The 15,611-nt window shown below is 51.8% G+C and overlaps 1 protein-coding gene across 3 annotated transcripts; it reads right to left on the bottom strand.

Moving 5' to 3' along the window:
- Nucleotides 1-7,858: 7,858 nt before the first annotated feature.
- LOC111944879 (uncharacterized) lies at nt 7,859-15,362 on the bottom strand. Of its 3 annotated transcripts, XM_086854089.1 has the most exons (13): nt 14,744-15,360; nt 14,362-14,446; nt 13,600-13,620; nt 12,486-12,549; nt 12,363-12,406; nt 12,203-12,268; nt 11,940-12,019; nt 11,679-11,853; nt 10,756-10,818; nt 10,634-10,677; nt 10,500-10,544; nt 9,456-9,499; nt 7,859-8,156 (listed from the first exon to the last, which is right to left on the bottom strand). In XM_086854089.1, the coding sequence occupies exons 1-6, from the start codon at nt 15,270-15,272 to the stop codon at nt 12,232-12,234; spliced, it is 780 nt and encodes a 259-aa protein (XP_086710215.1). In that variant the 5' UTR covers nt 15,273-15,360; the 3' UTR covers nt 7,859-8,156; nt 9,456-9,499; nt 10,500-10,544; nt 10,634-10,677; nt 10,756-10,818; nt 11,679-11,853; nt 11,940-12,019; nt 12,203-12,231. The 3 variants fall into 3 exon arrangements, with proteins under 3 accessions (XP_086710215.1, XP_086710214.1, XP_086710216.1); XM_086854088.1 differs by having other exon boundaries at nt 10,756-11,853; XM_086854090.1 differs by lacking the exons at nt 7,859-8,156; nt 9,456-9,499; nt 10,500-10,544; ... (4 more) ...; nt 12,203-12,268; nt 12,363-12,406 and having other exon boundaries at nt 12,511-12,549; nt 13,590-13,620; nt 14,744-15,362.
- Between the last annotated feature and the right edge of the window lie 249 nt (nt 15,363-15,611).

The following is a 15,611-nucleotide window of genomic DNA, read 5'->3' as shown; positions in this document are numbered from 1 at the left end:
CCCTAACCCTACCCAACCCCTAACCCCTAACCCTAACCCTAACCCTAACCCTAACCCTAACCCTAACCCTAACCCTAACCCTAACCCTAACCCTAACCCTAACCCTAACCCTAACCCTAACCCTAACCCTAACCCTAACCCTAACCCTAACCCCTAACCCTAACCCTAACCCTAACCCTAACCCTAACCCTAACCCTAACCCTAACCCCTAACCCTAACCCTAACCCTAACCCTAACCCTAACCCTAACCCTAACCCTAACCCTAACCCTAACCCTAACCCTAACCCTAACCCTAACCCTAACCCTAACCCTAACCCTAACCCTAACCCTAACCCTAACCCTAACCCTAACCCTAACCCTAACCCTAACCCTAACCCTAACCCTAACCCTAACCCTAACCCTAACCCTAACCCTAACCCTAACCCTAACCCTAACCCTAACCCTAACCCTAACCCTAACCCTAACCCTAACCCTAACCCTAACCCTAACCCTAACCCTAACCCTAACCCTAACCCTAACCCTAACCCTAACCCTAACCCTAACCCTAACCCTAACCCTAACCCTAACCCTAACCCTAACCCTAACCCTAACCCTAACCCTAACCCTAACCCTAACCCTAACCCTAACCCTAACCCTAACCCTAACCCTAACCCTAACCCTAACCCTAACCCTAACCCTAACCCTAACCCTAACCCTAACCCCTAACCCTAACCCTAACCCTAACCCTAACCCTAACCCTAACCCTAACCCTAACCCTAACCCTAACCCTAACCCTAACCCTAACCCTAACCCTAACCCTAACCCTAACCCTAACCCTAACCCTAACCCTAACCCTAACCTAACCCTAACCCTAACCCTAACCCTAACCCTAACCCTAACCCTAACCCTAACCCTACCCAACCCTAACCCTAACCCTAACCCTAACCCTAACCCTAACCCTAACCCTAACCCTAACCCTAACCCTAACCCTAACCCTAACCCTAACCCTAACCCTAACCCTAACCCTAACCCTAACCCTAACCCTAACCCTAACCCTAACCCTAACCCTAACCCTAACCCTAACCCTAACCCTAACCCTAACCCTAACCCTAACCCTAACCCTAACCCTAACCCTAACCCTAACCCTAACCCTAACCCTAACCCTAACCCTAACCTAACCCTAACCCTAACCCTAACCCTAACCCTAACCCTAACCCTAACCCTAACCCTAACCCTAACCCTAACCCTAACCCTAACCCTAACCCTAACCCTAACCCTAACCCTAACCCTAACCCTAACCCTAACCCTAACCCTAACCCTAACCCTAACCCTAACCCTAACCCTAACCCTAACCCTAACCCTAACCCTAACCCTAACCCTAACCCTAACCCTAACCCTAACCCTAACCCTAACCCTAACCCTAACCCTAACCCTAACCCTAACCCTAACCCTAACCCTAACCCTAACCCTAACCCTAACCCTAACCCTAACCCTAACCCTAACCCTAACCCTAACCCTAACCCTAACCCTAACCCTAACCCTAACCCTAACCCTAACCCTAACCCTAACCCTAACCCTAACCCTAACCCTAACCCTAACCCTAACCCTAACCCTAACCCTAACCCTAACCCTAACCCTAACCCTAACCGAAACCGAAAGTGAAACTGAAAGTGAAACCGAAAGTGAAACTGAAACTGAAACTGAAACCGAAACCGAAACTGAAACTGAAACTGAAACCGAAACCGAAAGTGAAACTGAAACCGAAAGTGAAACCGAAACCGAAAGTGAAACTGAAACCGAAAGTGAAACTGAAACTGAAACCGAAAGTGAAACCGAAAGTGAAAGTGAAAGTGAAAGTGAAACTGAAACCGAAAGTGAAACCGAAAGTGAAAGTGAAACCGAAAGTGAAAGTGAAAGTGAAACCGAAAGTGAAAGTGAAACCGAAACCGAAAATGAAAGTGAAAGTGAAACTGAAACTGAAAGTGAAAGTGAAAGTGAAACCGAAAGTGAAACCGAAACCGAAAGTGAAAGTGAAACTGAAATCTAGAACCCGATCTAGAACCCGATCTAGAACCTGATCTAGAACGTGATCTAGAACCTGATCTAGAACCTGATCTAGAACCTGATCTAGAACCTGATCTAGAACCTGATCTAGAACCCTGACCTAGAATCGTGACCTAGAACCATAACCTGGAACTTGAGCCTGGAACTGCAAGCTGGAACTCGAGTCTGGAGCTGTAGCTTTGAATTTCAGATTAAATATGGCGGCTGCTAAGTATTTCCGGCAAAAACATGGCCGCGCCGTTTATTTCCGGCAAAAACATGGCCGCGCCGTTTATTTCCGGCAAAAACATGGCCGCGCCCTGTATTTCCGGCAAAAACATGGCGGCGCCCATCTATTTCCGGCAAAAACATGGCGTCGCCCATCAATTTCCGGTTCAAAACGGCCGCGCCCTGTATTTCCGGCAAAAACATGGCCGCCCCCATGTATTTCCGGTTTAAAATGGCCGCGCCCTGTATTTCCGGCAAAAACATGGCCGCGCCCTATATTTCCGGCAAAAACATGGCGGCGCCCATCAATTTCCGGCAAAAACATGGCCGCCCCCATGTATTTCCGGTTTAAAATGGCCGCGCGCATGTATTTCCGGCAAAAACATGGCCGCGCCCTATATTTCCGGTTCAAAATGGCCGCGCCCATGTGGTTATGCATAATTGTAGTGTCCTGCTTGTGTGTGGCTTTGAAACGGGGCGCCGAGAAGCGGGAGAAAAACGGCACCGAATGCCGCGCTGCCGCGCGGCATTCGGTGCCGTTTTTCTCCCGCTTCTCGGCGCCGGGATTTGGGATTCTCGATTTGATTTTTTTCCGGGACAAAATGGCGCCGCGCATGCGCCGTGGGGGCTTCCGGGCGGGTGCCGGGGTTCCGGTGACGCGCTTCCGGTCAAGATGGCGGCGCCCGTGCCGGGGGGTTTACCGGAGCCGCGCGGCCGCGGGACCGCCCCGCGCGGACCCGGAACGACCCTCCGGCGCGCTGGCGCGCGCCGGAGGGTCGTTCCGAGTCCGCGCGGGGCGGTCCCGCGGCGAGGGGGCGCTTAGGGGGGCGACGGTGATCTGGATTGTTTCCGGGGCTTCGGGACGGGTTTTTTGGCGCGGCGGGGTCGGCGGCGTGCGTGCGGGGTGTGGTGCTTGTGTTACGGTGTGTTTTTGTCGTGTTTCTGGACCTATTTTATTAAAAATGTTAATGTTTATATTTTTTTACAAAATGGCGGCCGTGTGATGTCATCGGGGCGGAGCGCCTTGACGGGCAGGCTGGGGGGCGGTGCCGGGGGGCGGGGCGGCGTGACGGACGGCTCGGGGGCGGTACCGCTGGGCGGGACGGGGAGGAGGGCAGTTCCGGGCGGTTGCCGGGGTGCCGGTGACGCACTTCCGGTCAAGATGGCGGCGCCCGTGCCGAGGGTTTTACCGGCGCCGCGCAGCCGCGGGAACGCCCCGAGCCGGCCCGGAACGCCTCTCTGGCGTGCTGGCGCGCGCCGGAGAGGCGTTCCGGGCCGGCTCGGGGTGTTCCCGCGGCTGCGCGGCGCTTGGGGGGGTGACGGTGATCGGGACTTTTTCTGCGGGTTCGGGACGGGTTTTTTGGCGTGGCGGGATCGGCGGCGTGTGTGCGGGGTGTGGTGCTTGTGTTACCGTGTCGTTTTATCGTGTTTTTGTATGTATTTTATTAAAAATCATAATGTTGATATTTTTCATAAAATGGCGGCCGTCTGATGTCATCGGGGCGGGGCGCCGTGACGGACGGGTGGGAGGGGGTGCCAGGGGGCGGGGCGGCGTGACGGACGGCTCGGGGGCGGTGCCGGGGGGCGGGGAGGCGTGACGGGCGGCTCGGGGGCGGTGCCGGGGGGCGGGGCGGCGTGACGGGCGGCTCGGGGGCGGTGCCGGGGGCGGGGCTCGGTGACGGACACGCGGGGGGCGGTCCTGAGGGGCGGGGCCGCGTGATGGACGGCGCAGGGGCGGGGCCGGGGTCGGGGGGCGGGGCCGCGAGACTGACGGCGTGGGGGCGGTGCCGGGGGGCGGTGCCGGGGGTGGGGCGGCGTGATCGATGGTTCTGGGGCGGTCCCGAGGGGCGGAGCGGCGCCGGGGGGTGGTGTCGCGTGATGGGCTGCTCGGGGGCTCTGCTGGGGTTGAGGGGTGGTGTTTTGGTGGGTGTTGTGTTGATTAGGGGGGCTCCCGTTGTTCCTGGCGTGTTGGGAGTGGGGGTGCTGGGGTGGGGGGCTGTGTTTGGGGCTGGGGTGTGCTTGGGGGGTGGGTGCTAGGGGATGGGGGGGTGTATAGTTAGGGTGGGTGCTTGGGGATGGCGGGGTGTACAGTAGGGGTGGGGGCTAGGGGATGGGGGGGTGTGCAGTAGGGGTGGGTGCTTGGGAATGGGGGGTGCATAGGGGGGTGGGTGCTTGGGGCTCGGGGGTGTATAGTGAGGGTGGGTGCTTGTGGATGGGGGGTGTGTAGTGAGGGTGGGTGCGTGGGCGTAGGGGGTGCATAGGGAGGGTGGGTGCTTGTGCATGGGGGGGTGCATAGGGGGGTGGGTCCAGGGCTTGGGTGAGTGCTAGGGGAGGGTCAGTGGTGTGCCAGGTGTGAGTGAGGGTGGGTACTAGGTATAGTGTAGGTGGGAGGGGTTGGAGCCCCACTATATAGTATATATACTATAAAGAAAAAGAATAAAAATAATAAGTCTGGTGCAGCAGTAGAAGGTTTTGTGCTCCCGGGGAGTAAGTGGTATGTATTTTATAATTTTTATTTAAATTGTTTTTTTACTCCCCGGGAGCACAAAAGGTTCTACTGCTGCTTTTTCTAAGTTTAACTTTGAAGCTAGAAAGCAAAGCAAGAAGTTAGAGAGGAGAGAAATGAGTTAAAGTTTGAGGGAAAGAAAATAGAGAGAGAGTGAAGAGAAACAAAGTCAGAGTCACAGAGAAAAGGGAAAGAGAGGGGGAGCAAAAAGAAACTAAGTCCAAGTCAGAGTCACAGAGAAAAGGGAAAGAGAGGGGGAGCAAAAAGAAACTAAGTCCAAGTCAGAGTCACAGAGAAAAGGGAAAGAGAGGGGGAGCAAAAAGAAACTAAGTCCAAGTCAGAGTCACAGAGAAAAGGGAAAGAGAGGGGGAGCAAAAAGAAACTAAGTCCAAGTCAGAGTCACAGAGAAAAGGGAAAGAGAGGGGGAGCAAAAAGAAACTAAGTCTAAGTCAGAGTCACAGAGAAAAGGGAAAGAGAGGGGGAGCAAAAAGAAACTAAGTCCAAGTCAGAGTCACAGAGAAAAGGGAAAGAGAGGGGGAGCAAAAAGAAACTAAGTCTAAGTCCAAGTCAGAGTCACAGAGAAAAGGGAAAGAGAGGGGGAGCAAAAAGAAACTAAGTCCAAGTCCAAGTCAGAGTCACAGAGAAAAGGGAAAGAGAGGGGGAGCAAAAAGAAACTAAGTCCAAGTCCAAGTCAGAGTCACAGAGAAAAGGGAAAGAGAGGGGGAGCAAAAAGAAACTAAGTCCAAGTCAGAGTCACAGAGAAAAGGGAAAGAGAGGGGGAGCAAAAAGAAACTAAGTCCAAGTCCAAGTCAGAGTCACAGAGAAAAGGGAAAGAGAGGGGGAGCAAAAAGAAACTAAGTCCAAGTCCAAGTCCGAGTCACAGAGAAAAGGGAAAGAGAGGGGGAGCAAAAAGAAACTAAGTCCAAGTCCAAGTCAGAGAGAAAACAGAAACAGTCAAAGTGAAAAGAAAGAGAGGGACAGTGGAGAGAAACCAACTCTACTTCCTTTCCATCTAACTCAGAGGCAGAGAGAAAGGAAACAGAGACAATTCCTGTTCACTGTAACTCGGAGTTACGGTGGAAAGGAATAGAGTCCAGTTTCTTTCTGTCTAACTCGGAGCTAGAGAGGAAGGAAACAGAGTTGGAGAGAAAAGAAACCAAGGGAGAGTGGAGAGAAACCGACTCTATTTCTTTTCTGTCTAACTCAGAGGCAGAGAGAAAGGAAACTGAGACAATTCCTGTTCACCGTAACTCGGAGTTACGGTGGAAAGGAAGCAAGTCCAGTTGCTTTCTGTCTAACTCGGAGCTAGAGGGAAAGGAAACAGAGTTGGAGAGAAAAGAAACAGAAAAATAGAGTGAGCAACAGTGACAGAGACTTAGAGAAAGTTAGAAAGAGATTGAAAAGCAAGAAATAGAACGAAAATAATGACTACACCACACCAAAAACACAAGAGCCGGGGGGGGGAGGGGGGAGGGGGATGAAAGTTTATTCACCTTTATTTACTGAATTTATTTACACTACAGCAAAACACAGAGAAACTGGAGACAAATACATTACAATACAATCCATGTACACACTGAAAAATTCCTAATTCACATACAGAGTAATACAGCAAAACACAGCAGCAAATGCAAATACAGAACAATACAAGCCAAATATGTATTAACAGAATATAACTATTTCAACATTTCTGGAAAGGTCAATACATGGTGTTTCATTATTACTGCTATGCCAAACCACAAGGAGCACACGGAAAACACAATACTCATTCGCCACAGAAGCCGGCTTCAGCTCGCACACATACTCACCTTCACTCTCCTCTCCACCGCCCCGTTATAATCCTGCTGTCGGTGGTCCTCGGGAACGTGGTTCCCGGGAGCCTGAAAACCAGCCTGCCTGACGAAAACCTCAGTCCGGGGCCGGTCCGTGCCCAAACTTTGGCGATGACTGTCGCCTCGCAGACCGGCCGGGACCGAGGAAAAAAAACCCCAGCTGGGAGGGAAAAAAAAAAAACCCCCCCAGCTGGGGATTTTTTATTCTAAATTTAAAAGTGAATTGCAAGTCCTGAAAAGCAAAAGCAATACATATGAGGTTAGAACCACTCCACACACACCCCCCCCTCCTACCCCACGGGAACTCGGTTCCCGGGGGGCCTCGAATTCAGCCTGCCTGACGAAAACCTCGGTCCGGGGCCGGTCCGTGCCCAAACTTTGGCGATGACTGTCGCCTCGCAGACCGGCCGGGACCGAGGAAAAAAAACCCCAGCTGGGAGGGAAAAAAAAAAAAACCCCCCAGCTGGGGATTTTTTATTCTAAATTTAAAAGTGAATTGCAAGTCCTGAAAAGCAAAAGCCATACATACGAGGTTAGAACCACTCGACACAAACGCACACCCCCCTCCTACCCCACGGGAACTCGGTTCCCGGGGGGCCTCGAATTCAGCCTGCCTGACGAAAACCTCGGTCCGGGGCCGGTCCGTGCCCAAACTTTGGCGATGACTGTCGCCTCGCAGACCGGCCGGGACCGAGGAAAAAAAACCCCAGCTGGGAGGGAAAAAAAAAAACCCCCCCAGCTGGGGATTTTTTATTCTAAATTTAAAAGTGAATTGCAAGTCCTGAAAAGCAAAAGCAATACATACGAGGTTAGAACCACTCCACACACACCCCCCTCCTTCCCCACGGGAACTCGGTTCCCGGGGGGCCTCGAATTCAGCCTGCCTGACGAAAACCTCGGTCCGGGGCCGGTCCGTGCCCAAACTTTGGCGATGACTGTCGCCTCGCAGACCGGCCGGGACCGAGGAAAAAAAACCCCAGCTGGGAGGGAAAAAAAAAAAACCCCCCCAGCTGGGGATTTTTTATTCTAAATTTAAAAGTGAATTGCAAGTCCTGAAAAGCAAAAGCCATACATACGAGGTTAGAACCACTCGACACAAACGCACACCCCCCTCCTACCCCACGGGAACTCGGTTCCCGGGGGGCCTCGAATTCAGCCTGCCTGACGAAAACCTCGGTCCGGGGCCGGTCCGTGCCCAAACTTTGGCGATGACTGTCGCCTCGCAGACCGGCCGGGACCGAGGAAAAAAAACCCCAGCTGGGAGGGAAAAAAAAAAAACCCCCCCAGCTGGGGATTTTTTATTCTAAATTTAAAAGTGAATTGCAAGTCCTGAAAAGCAAAAGCCATACATACAAGGTTAGAACCACTCGACACACATGCACACAAGCAGACCCTGACCCACCGACTCTCACAGACAGACACACTCTGACACGCAGCAGGAGACTAACTCGCACAGTGACCGCAACCCTTATTTGAAACACTCTGCTGAACAAAATGCCCTGAGATATCTTCTCACTGCTGCTTCTCAACATCAAACGGTAGATCCTCAGAAAATAGGCATCAGAGACCTGCAAGACAACACAAGGTGGTCAGTGAGGAATTCTATGGTAGCTATGACTCAGCCACCCTCTAGGCCCACATTTTCTACACAAAAACCTGATAGAAAAAAGGACCTGTAACCTTTTATAATTGTTCCACCTAACTCTAACTATGTGCCAGGGCAGGGCAGCTCCAAACCAATGCAGTTCAAGTTAAGTTAAGTTACAGAGGCAGGCACAATGCAGTTCAAGTTAAGTTAAGTTACAGAGGCAGGCACAATGCAGTTCAAGTTAAGTTAAGTTACAGAGGCAGGCACAATGCAGTTCAAGTTAAGTTAAGTTACAGAGGCAGGCACAATGCAGTTCAAGTTAAGTTACAGAGGCAGGCACAATGCAGTTCAAGTTAAGTTAAGTTACAGAGGCAGGCACAATGCAGTTCAAGTTAAGTTAAGTTACAGAGGCAGGCACAATGCAGTTCAAGTTAAGTTAAGTTACAGAGGCAGGCACAATGCAGTTCAAGTTAAGTTAAGTTACAGAGGCAGGCACAATGCAGTTCAAGTTAAGTTACACAGGCAGGCACAATGCAGTTCAAGTTAAGTTAAGTTACAGAGGCAGGCACAATGCAGTTAAGGTAACTTAAGTTACAGAGGCAGGCACAATGCAGTTAAGGTAACTTAAGTTACAGAGGCAGGCACAATGCAGTTAAGGTAACTTAAGTTACAGAGGCAGGCACAATGCAGTTAAGGTAACTTAAGTTACAGAGGCAGGCACAATGCAGTTAAGGTAACTTAAGTTACAGAGGCAGGCACAATGCAGTTAAGGTAACTTAAGTTACAGAGGCAGGCACAATGCAGTTAAGTTAAGTTACAGAGGCAGGCACAATGCAGTTAAGTTAAGTTACAGAGGCAGGCACAATGCAGTTAAGTTACAGAGGCAGGCACAATGCAGTTACTTTTACAGAGGCAGGCACAATGCAGTTACTTTTACAGAGGCAGGCACAATGCAGTTACTTTTACAGAGGCAGGCACAATGCAGTTAGTTTTACAGAGGCAGGCACGGTACAAGGCAGTCACAGGCGATGTCTGCCGGGTGAACGTGGCGATAGCTGCGGATGCGAAGGCCGGTTCCTCGGACGAAAAAATCCATGACGACGTCGAGAGGCTGAGATGGCTGATGACTTGAAACACGAGAGAACGACAACATGGATTGGAACTGCCCTGCCCGGCAAAAGCTCTGGGGAGCTTGCAAAGAAACCCTCTCCTTTGGCTTCAGAGGGGCCTATCCCACTAGAGCCCTGTCCTCTAACTTAACTTCAAAATGCCAACTCACCTGCTCATCTCTGCTCCTTGCCGTGCTCGGGGCAACGCCGAATCCTGCAAAGACAGAGAAGAAAAAAGCACTCTGAGTTACTGTCACAATGCACAAGGTGGAATTCCCGATGTGGTTCCTTTATTCCATCTGGGACTACAAAAGCTTGTCAGCCAACCAGGGACTGAAACAGAAGAAAAACCACTCAGTCCCACCTCTCGTACCCAAAGATCCCCTGTAAAGTTCTGAAGACAGAGCCCTCAAACGAGTGTGGGGTGCTTTGCCCTGAGGCACGTGCTGTTTTTAACAAATTCGAGTCACCTCCCTTGCTTTCTAGACACTGCTCACCGGCGTGGCAGGCTAGGGGCGGCTGAGGCGAAACGTCTTTCCCCTGATAATGACTGCACGATAAACCTGCAACCCCTTCTGTCTCTCAGAATCCTGTCCGTGACACTGATTCGTGTCAGGATCCACAAGGTGGGATTTGTGATGTGGTTCTCTCATTCTATCTTAGAGGTGAAGATTAGCAGCAAACCAGGGACTTTAAACAGAAAAACCACTCAGTCCCACTTCTCATACTCAAAGATCCCCTGTAAACTTCTGAAGACAGAGCCCTCAAATGAGTGTGGGGTGCTTTGCCCTGAGGCATGTGCTATTTTTAAAAAATTCGAGTCACCTCCCTTGCTTTCTAGACACTGCTCACCGGCGTGGCAGGCTAGGGGCGGCTGAGGCGAAACGTCTTTCCCCTGATAATGACTGCACGATAAACCTGCAACCCCTTCTGTCTCTCAGAATCCTGTCCGTGACACCGATGTGTGTCAGGATCCGCAAGGTGGGATCTGTGATGTGGTTCTTTCATTCTATCTTAGAGAACTAAAGACTAGCAGCAAACCAGGGACTTAAACACCAAGACACACAGAGAGCTTGCACCCACCTGTCCTCCAGTATGTGTCAGGATCCGCAAGGTGGGATCTGTGATGTGGTTCTTTCATTCTATCTTAGAGAACTAAAGACTAGCAGCAAACCAGGGACTTAAACACCAAAACACACAGAGCTTGCACCCACCTGTCCTCCAGTATCCTTGGCTGGGATATCTTGCAAGTAGACCACCTAAAATAAAAAAAACAAGGGATAAAAGTTATAGCAGAAACTGAGACCCCAGCAAGAACAACTGCTTCTCTCCACCAACCGAGGCTCACCTTCGCAATGCTTCACCTTCTCTGCTGCTATCCGGCTTTACTTCCTAGAAATAAAGACAAAGAGCAGAGCTGTAACACAGTGACTGGTTCCAGCCCCACTGCAAAGAAAAACCGTGACTGACCTTCTCAGGGGGACCCCCATCATCTGGGATAGCTGCTCTGCCACGACGTCAAACCGTCTGCATCTGAAAGAAAGTTAGGAAAAAAGTCAAAGTGCTGCAGGGTAACTTCACAGCTCCAAACACCTGCTGCCAACATAAGAATACCACCTAGACTCCAACTACAGCCCGTACTACAAGTCTCCGATTACAAGTGCCCGGGACTTGTCCTTAAACGCCTACAACCGGGCTGGGCGGCAGGGCAGAGCAGCTCCAGACCGAATACCCCCAGACACCCGTGACACGAGGGGACGTGACAGGGAGAGAAAACTCCCTGAGACAAGAAAGTCCTCACGAGGACCGAGAGAATGCTGAACGAGATGACCGAGGAGGGACCCCAGGCGAGCCTGCCGGGCTCGGATGACCCTGGAGGAAAAAGACGCTAACGGAACAACTATTTTCCAAGAACCGCAGAGACGGATGCCTGAGAATCCTGTGGCTGGAAGCCTCTGCCTGCCTTTGAATCGGCACAAGTCCTTATCCACTGTAAAGAGACATTGCTGCATATAGCTGTTGACACAGCTGAGAACGAGACCTAAAAAGATCACGTGCTTCTGAAGACAGATGCGATTCTGACATGTGTCCCACCTCCCGAATCGAAGCTTCGCCGGCGTCGGGCCGAGGAACGCAAAGATGGGAGATGAACGGAAGGACCCCAGGGTTTCTCATAAGCCCCTGGGAGGGCTAAGGCAAGAGACACATTACATGAGATGCACAGAAGGCACAGAAGACACAGAAGGCACGCGAGACAAGTGACAACACACCCTGGGACTGCTCTGCCCTGCCCGCCTCAGCATTGCAAACCAAAGTGAGGCTTTCCCTCACTGGGGCCTATGGGGTCATTTCCAGAACCTCCCCATCCCCAAAGCTCACTCAAAAACCCAAACCGATCTCAGTCCCGACCGCCGCCCTGCTTTGATCCCCTCTGCGGGCTCCACTTATCTCTCAGAGGGCTGAAGATGTGAGTCACAGCGAGAGGCCGGTCGGGAGCCAAACAAAGCCACCTCGCTGTCTGTGAAGTTCTTCTCTCACCAGGCTGTTGTCTCAGACAAGTATCATCACCTATGATAAAGAAAACCAAATATAAGTGCACAATCTTAGTGGCATATTCACCAATTTCACTGCAAAAAAACCCAACTCCTACTCACTGTCTCTTAGGAACTCCCGGGTCCTCCGGCCACACATTTCGGCCACGCTCCGAGGCGGATGCCGTCGTCGCAGGGTTCGCCTAGGATAAACGGAGAGGAGGCGATGTAGCGTCACTGAAAGTTGAGCGCACCCTCGCCGCTCCTTCCAACGCCCCCGACTCGCCGTGATTCCTCGGCCACGCCTAAAGGGTACCAGGACCGCACCGACACGTGGACGAGGTCGAGGCTTCGTCACGGACTCGGTAATATTTGCTGGGGCTCACCAGAGAAGCAAACCGGGTCTCTTGGCAGGTCAGTGAGGGGGCCTCAGCACAGCATCAGGAGGCAGCCTAAAACACACCAACAAGCAGGGATGCTTGGAGTTGCACCAGAAACTGACACCCCAGCAAGAACAACTGCGTCTCTCCACCAACCGAGGCTCACCTTCCACCTGCTTCGCCTTCCCCGCTGCTTTCCGGCTTTACTTCCTAGAAATAAATACAAAGAGAAGAGCTGTAACACAGTGACCGGTTCCAGCCCCGCTGCAAAAGTAAAACCGTAACCGACCTTCTCAGGGGGACCCCCATCATCTGGGATGCAGCGCTCTGCCATGAGGTCAATCCGTCTGCATCTGAAAGAAAGTTAGGAAAAAAGTCAAAGTGCTGCAGGGTAACTTCACAGCTCCAGACACTTGCTGCCAACATAAGAATACTACCTAGACTCCAACTACAGCCCGTATTACAAATCTCCAATTACAAGTGCCCGGGACTTGTCCTTAAACACCTACAACCAGGCTGGGCGCCAGGGCAGAGCAGCTCCGGACCAAATACCCCCAGACACCCGTGACACGTGACACGAGGGGACGTGACAGGGAGAGAAAACTCTCTGAGACAAGAAAGTCCTCACGAGGACCGAGAGAATGCTGAACGAGATGACCGAGGAGGGACCCCAGGCGAGCCTGCCGGGCTCGGATGGCCCTGGAGGAAAAAGATGCTAATGGAACAACTATTTTCCAAGAACCGCAGAGACGGATGCCCGAGAATCCTGTGGCTGGAAGCCTCTGCCTGCCTTTGAATCGGCACAAGTCCTTATCCGCTGGAAAGAAACACTGCTGCATATAGCTGTTGACACAGCTGAGAACGAGACCTAAGAAAACATCCGATCGCGTGCTTCTAAAGACAGATGCGATTCTGACGCCTGTCCGAACTCCCGCATAGAAGCTTCGCCGGCGTCGGGCCGAGGAACGCAAAGATGGGAGATGAACGGAAGGACCTGGGGTTTCTCATAAGCTCCTGGGAGGGCTAAGACAAGAGATATGTTACACGAGATGTACAGAAGATACAGAAAGCACAAGAGACAAGTGACAACACACCCTGGGACTGCTCTGCCCTGCCCGCCTCAGCATTGTTAGCTAAAGTGAGCCTTTCCCGCACTGTGGCCCCAGAGGCCATTTCTCAAAACTTCCCCCCCGCATAGCTAACTCAAAACCCCTAACCGGTGTGAATCCTACCCCACCGCCCTGTTTTTATCCCCTCTGTGACCACAGCCCTCGTCTTATCTCTCTGAAGTGAATCTGTGCGAGGGGACGATCCGCTGCTAAGGAAAGCTGCTGTGGGGGCGGTTCCCTTTTGTGTTACGATGAATCTGCTGAGAGAATCTGAAGTATCGCACTTGATATGACCTAGAACTTCGGGAAATTCTCCTAAAAAAAAAAAAAGCCAAGAAGAAGAGTCATTACAAAAGCATCTTATTGCCCCTGAACCCCCAACACAAAACCATGAACTTAAATACTCCCTGTATTCAATATTGTTTTCTTCACAGTGTTTTCAAAACTTCTGCTGCTTCAAATGCCCAAAAAGATGCCTGCTCTTAGCAGGCTGAAGCAAATTGAAAGAGCCTCTCCACTGAAATGAGAGAGGAGCTCTTTACCCCTGCTGATTCCCCTGGAAGGAATAATGCCCCTTAGCACAGCCTGGGGTTAATATACCCCTAATTGGGCCCGCCTCTTTTTCCCACGATGCCTGGGAAAGGGGAGGCGGCAAATCCCAGCGGGTATAAAGGCCCTCAGAGGGACCGTAGCTGTTTGGCTCCTCTGAGTTAAATTTGAGGTAAGGAGCTCTGCGTAGAAGAAAACTCTTTGCGAAAAAACAATGTTTTCTTTTCTGCTACAATTACTCAGGACAATAGAGCAAAGGAACAAAAAAAAGGTAAGAAGAAAAACTTTGTGTTTCAGCAGTGTTGCCAGCTAAGTTGGATAATTTATGGACTTCCATAATTATTTTTCAGTGATTACTAAGTAGCACTCCACCTGTGATTAATTAGGGTGGAGAAGAATAGTATTGATTTGAATGGTGTCTCATAGGGACCTTTAATCAGGGCTGTCTACATTCTAAATGAAAATAAGAAAAAGAATGGTCTCCCAGGTGGCATTACCATTACATACCTGCTGGCCTTGCTCCCGTCGCAGATATTTGGTGCCGGGGTGTGGGTAGAAGTGCCCTGAAATGCAGCTTTAAACCCTTGAAATGCTGGAAAAGGCAACGCTTAAAATGAGCAAACGGGACAGCTAACTCCATTTAAACAAATACAGTGGTAAATAAATGGCTTCTCCCCTTTAATTTAAACCCCTCAGATATTGGGGAAAAGAGTGGTTTTCCTCACTTTAAATCTCTCTGGTGATGGAAAAGGGGGCATTTTGCCCTTAATTCAGATCCATAAGGAAGCATCATCCATGCTTTCCCGTTCCACTTAAAGTGGGAAAAAATAGAAAATGGGCAGTCTCTGTCAGTTGATACCTCTAACAGCACAGAAAAAGCACAGTTTACCTCCAATTGAGACTATTAAAATTGCAGGGGAAGTGGATTCCTCTTCAATTTGAAAACAGGCAATTGTGGAAAAGGAAGCTTTTTCCCTCAGCTTAAACCCCTTTTTTCCTGATAACCCATCCCTTTTTTGGGGCTCTGAAGAGGAAGTGGTGAGGTAGAAGAGGAAAGTTGAAAACTGTCGCTGTTTCGCGTTGTCGGGGAGAGTTGTTGGCGTAGCGGATACTGACGAGATCTGTGCCGGTGTTAGCAGCGGGGCGGAGACAGGCGGGGGCCGTGTGCCGGCGTTGGGTGGCTTCGGTGGGGCACGCGGGGACGTGAAGACGCAGGGCGGGGACTGGACGGTGGCTGGGCTGGGCGGTGGCAGAGGCGACGCGGGTGTCAGCAGTTGTAGAGCCGGTGTCCCGTCCCCTTTCCTACCCCTCCGCGGCTTGAGAGGCTGGTACGAAGGGCGGTAGAAAAGCTGCGGGCGGGCACGGGGCAGCCGTGCGTAGCGGCAGGAGCATCGGCGATAGAAGCGGTGACTGCGCATGCGTGGATGACGTCAGCGCGGTAGGGCAGCATGGGGGAGTGGTGGACGGCAGCGCGAATTTCGGGTCGGCCCGCACCGCACAGAATAGTGTCGGTGGGCGGCGGCGGGGCCGGCGGCCCCACGGGCGCCGGGAAAGCGGAGCCCGCGGGGCACCAAGGCGGTGCGGACGGCGCGGAGGGGGTGTAGGGGAGCTGAGCTGTGTGATAGTGGGTTCCCAATTCTGCATGATACACTGGGCAGGCACAAACTCCCTGCACTCCCTAACACTAACTAAAACAGGAAACAATTAGGTTAGGTATTAGGAAGTAGTTCTTCCCTGTGAGGGTGCTGAGGCCCTGG

Source organism: Cyanistes caeruleus, chromosome 17 (genome assembly GCF_971803275.1).
Source record: "Cyanistes caeruleus chromosome 17, bCyaCae1.hap1.1, whole genome shotgun sequence".
NCBI lineage: Eukaryota > Metazoa > Chordata > Aves > Passeriformes > Paridae > Cyanistes > Cyanistes caeruleus.
The sequence above is the reverse complement of the archived record's forward strand: the minus strand, read 5'-3'. Positions and strand labels throughout refer to the sequence as shown.

What these genes read in the sequence shown, in the direction of transcription:
- LOC111944879 (XM_086854088.1), bottom strand. Translation starts at nt 15,272, where the DNA reads ATGCGCAGTCACCGCTTCTATCGCCGATGCTCCTGCCGCTACGCACGG. An exon ending in AGAATTTCCCGAAGTTCTAG is followed by an intron (nt 12,550 to 13,599) that starts GTCATATCAAGT and finishes ACTTTCTTTCAG; the next exon opens with ATGCAGACGGATTGACCTCA. An exon ending in GAAGGCGAAGCAGGTGGAAG is followed by an intron (nt 12,269 to 12,362) that starts GTGAGCCTCGGT and finishes GGTGTGTTTTAG; the next exon opens with GCTGCCTCCTGATGCTGTGC.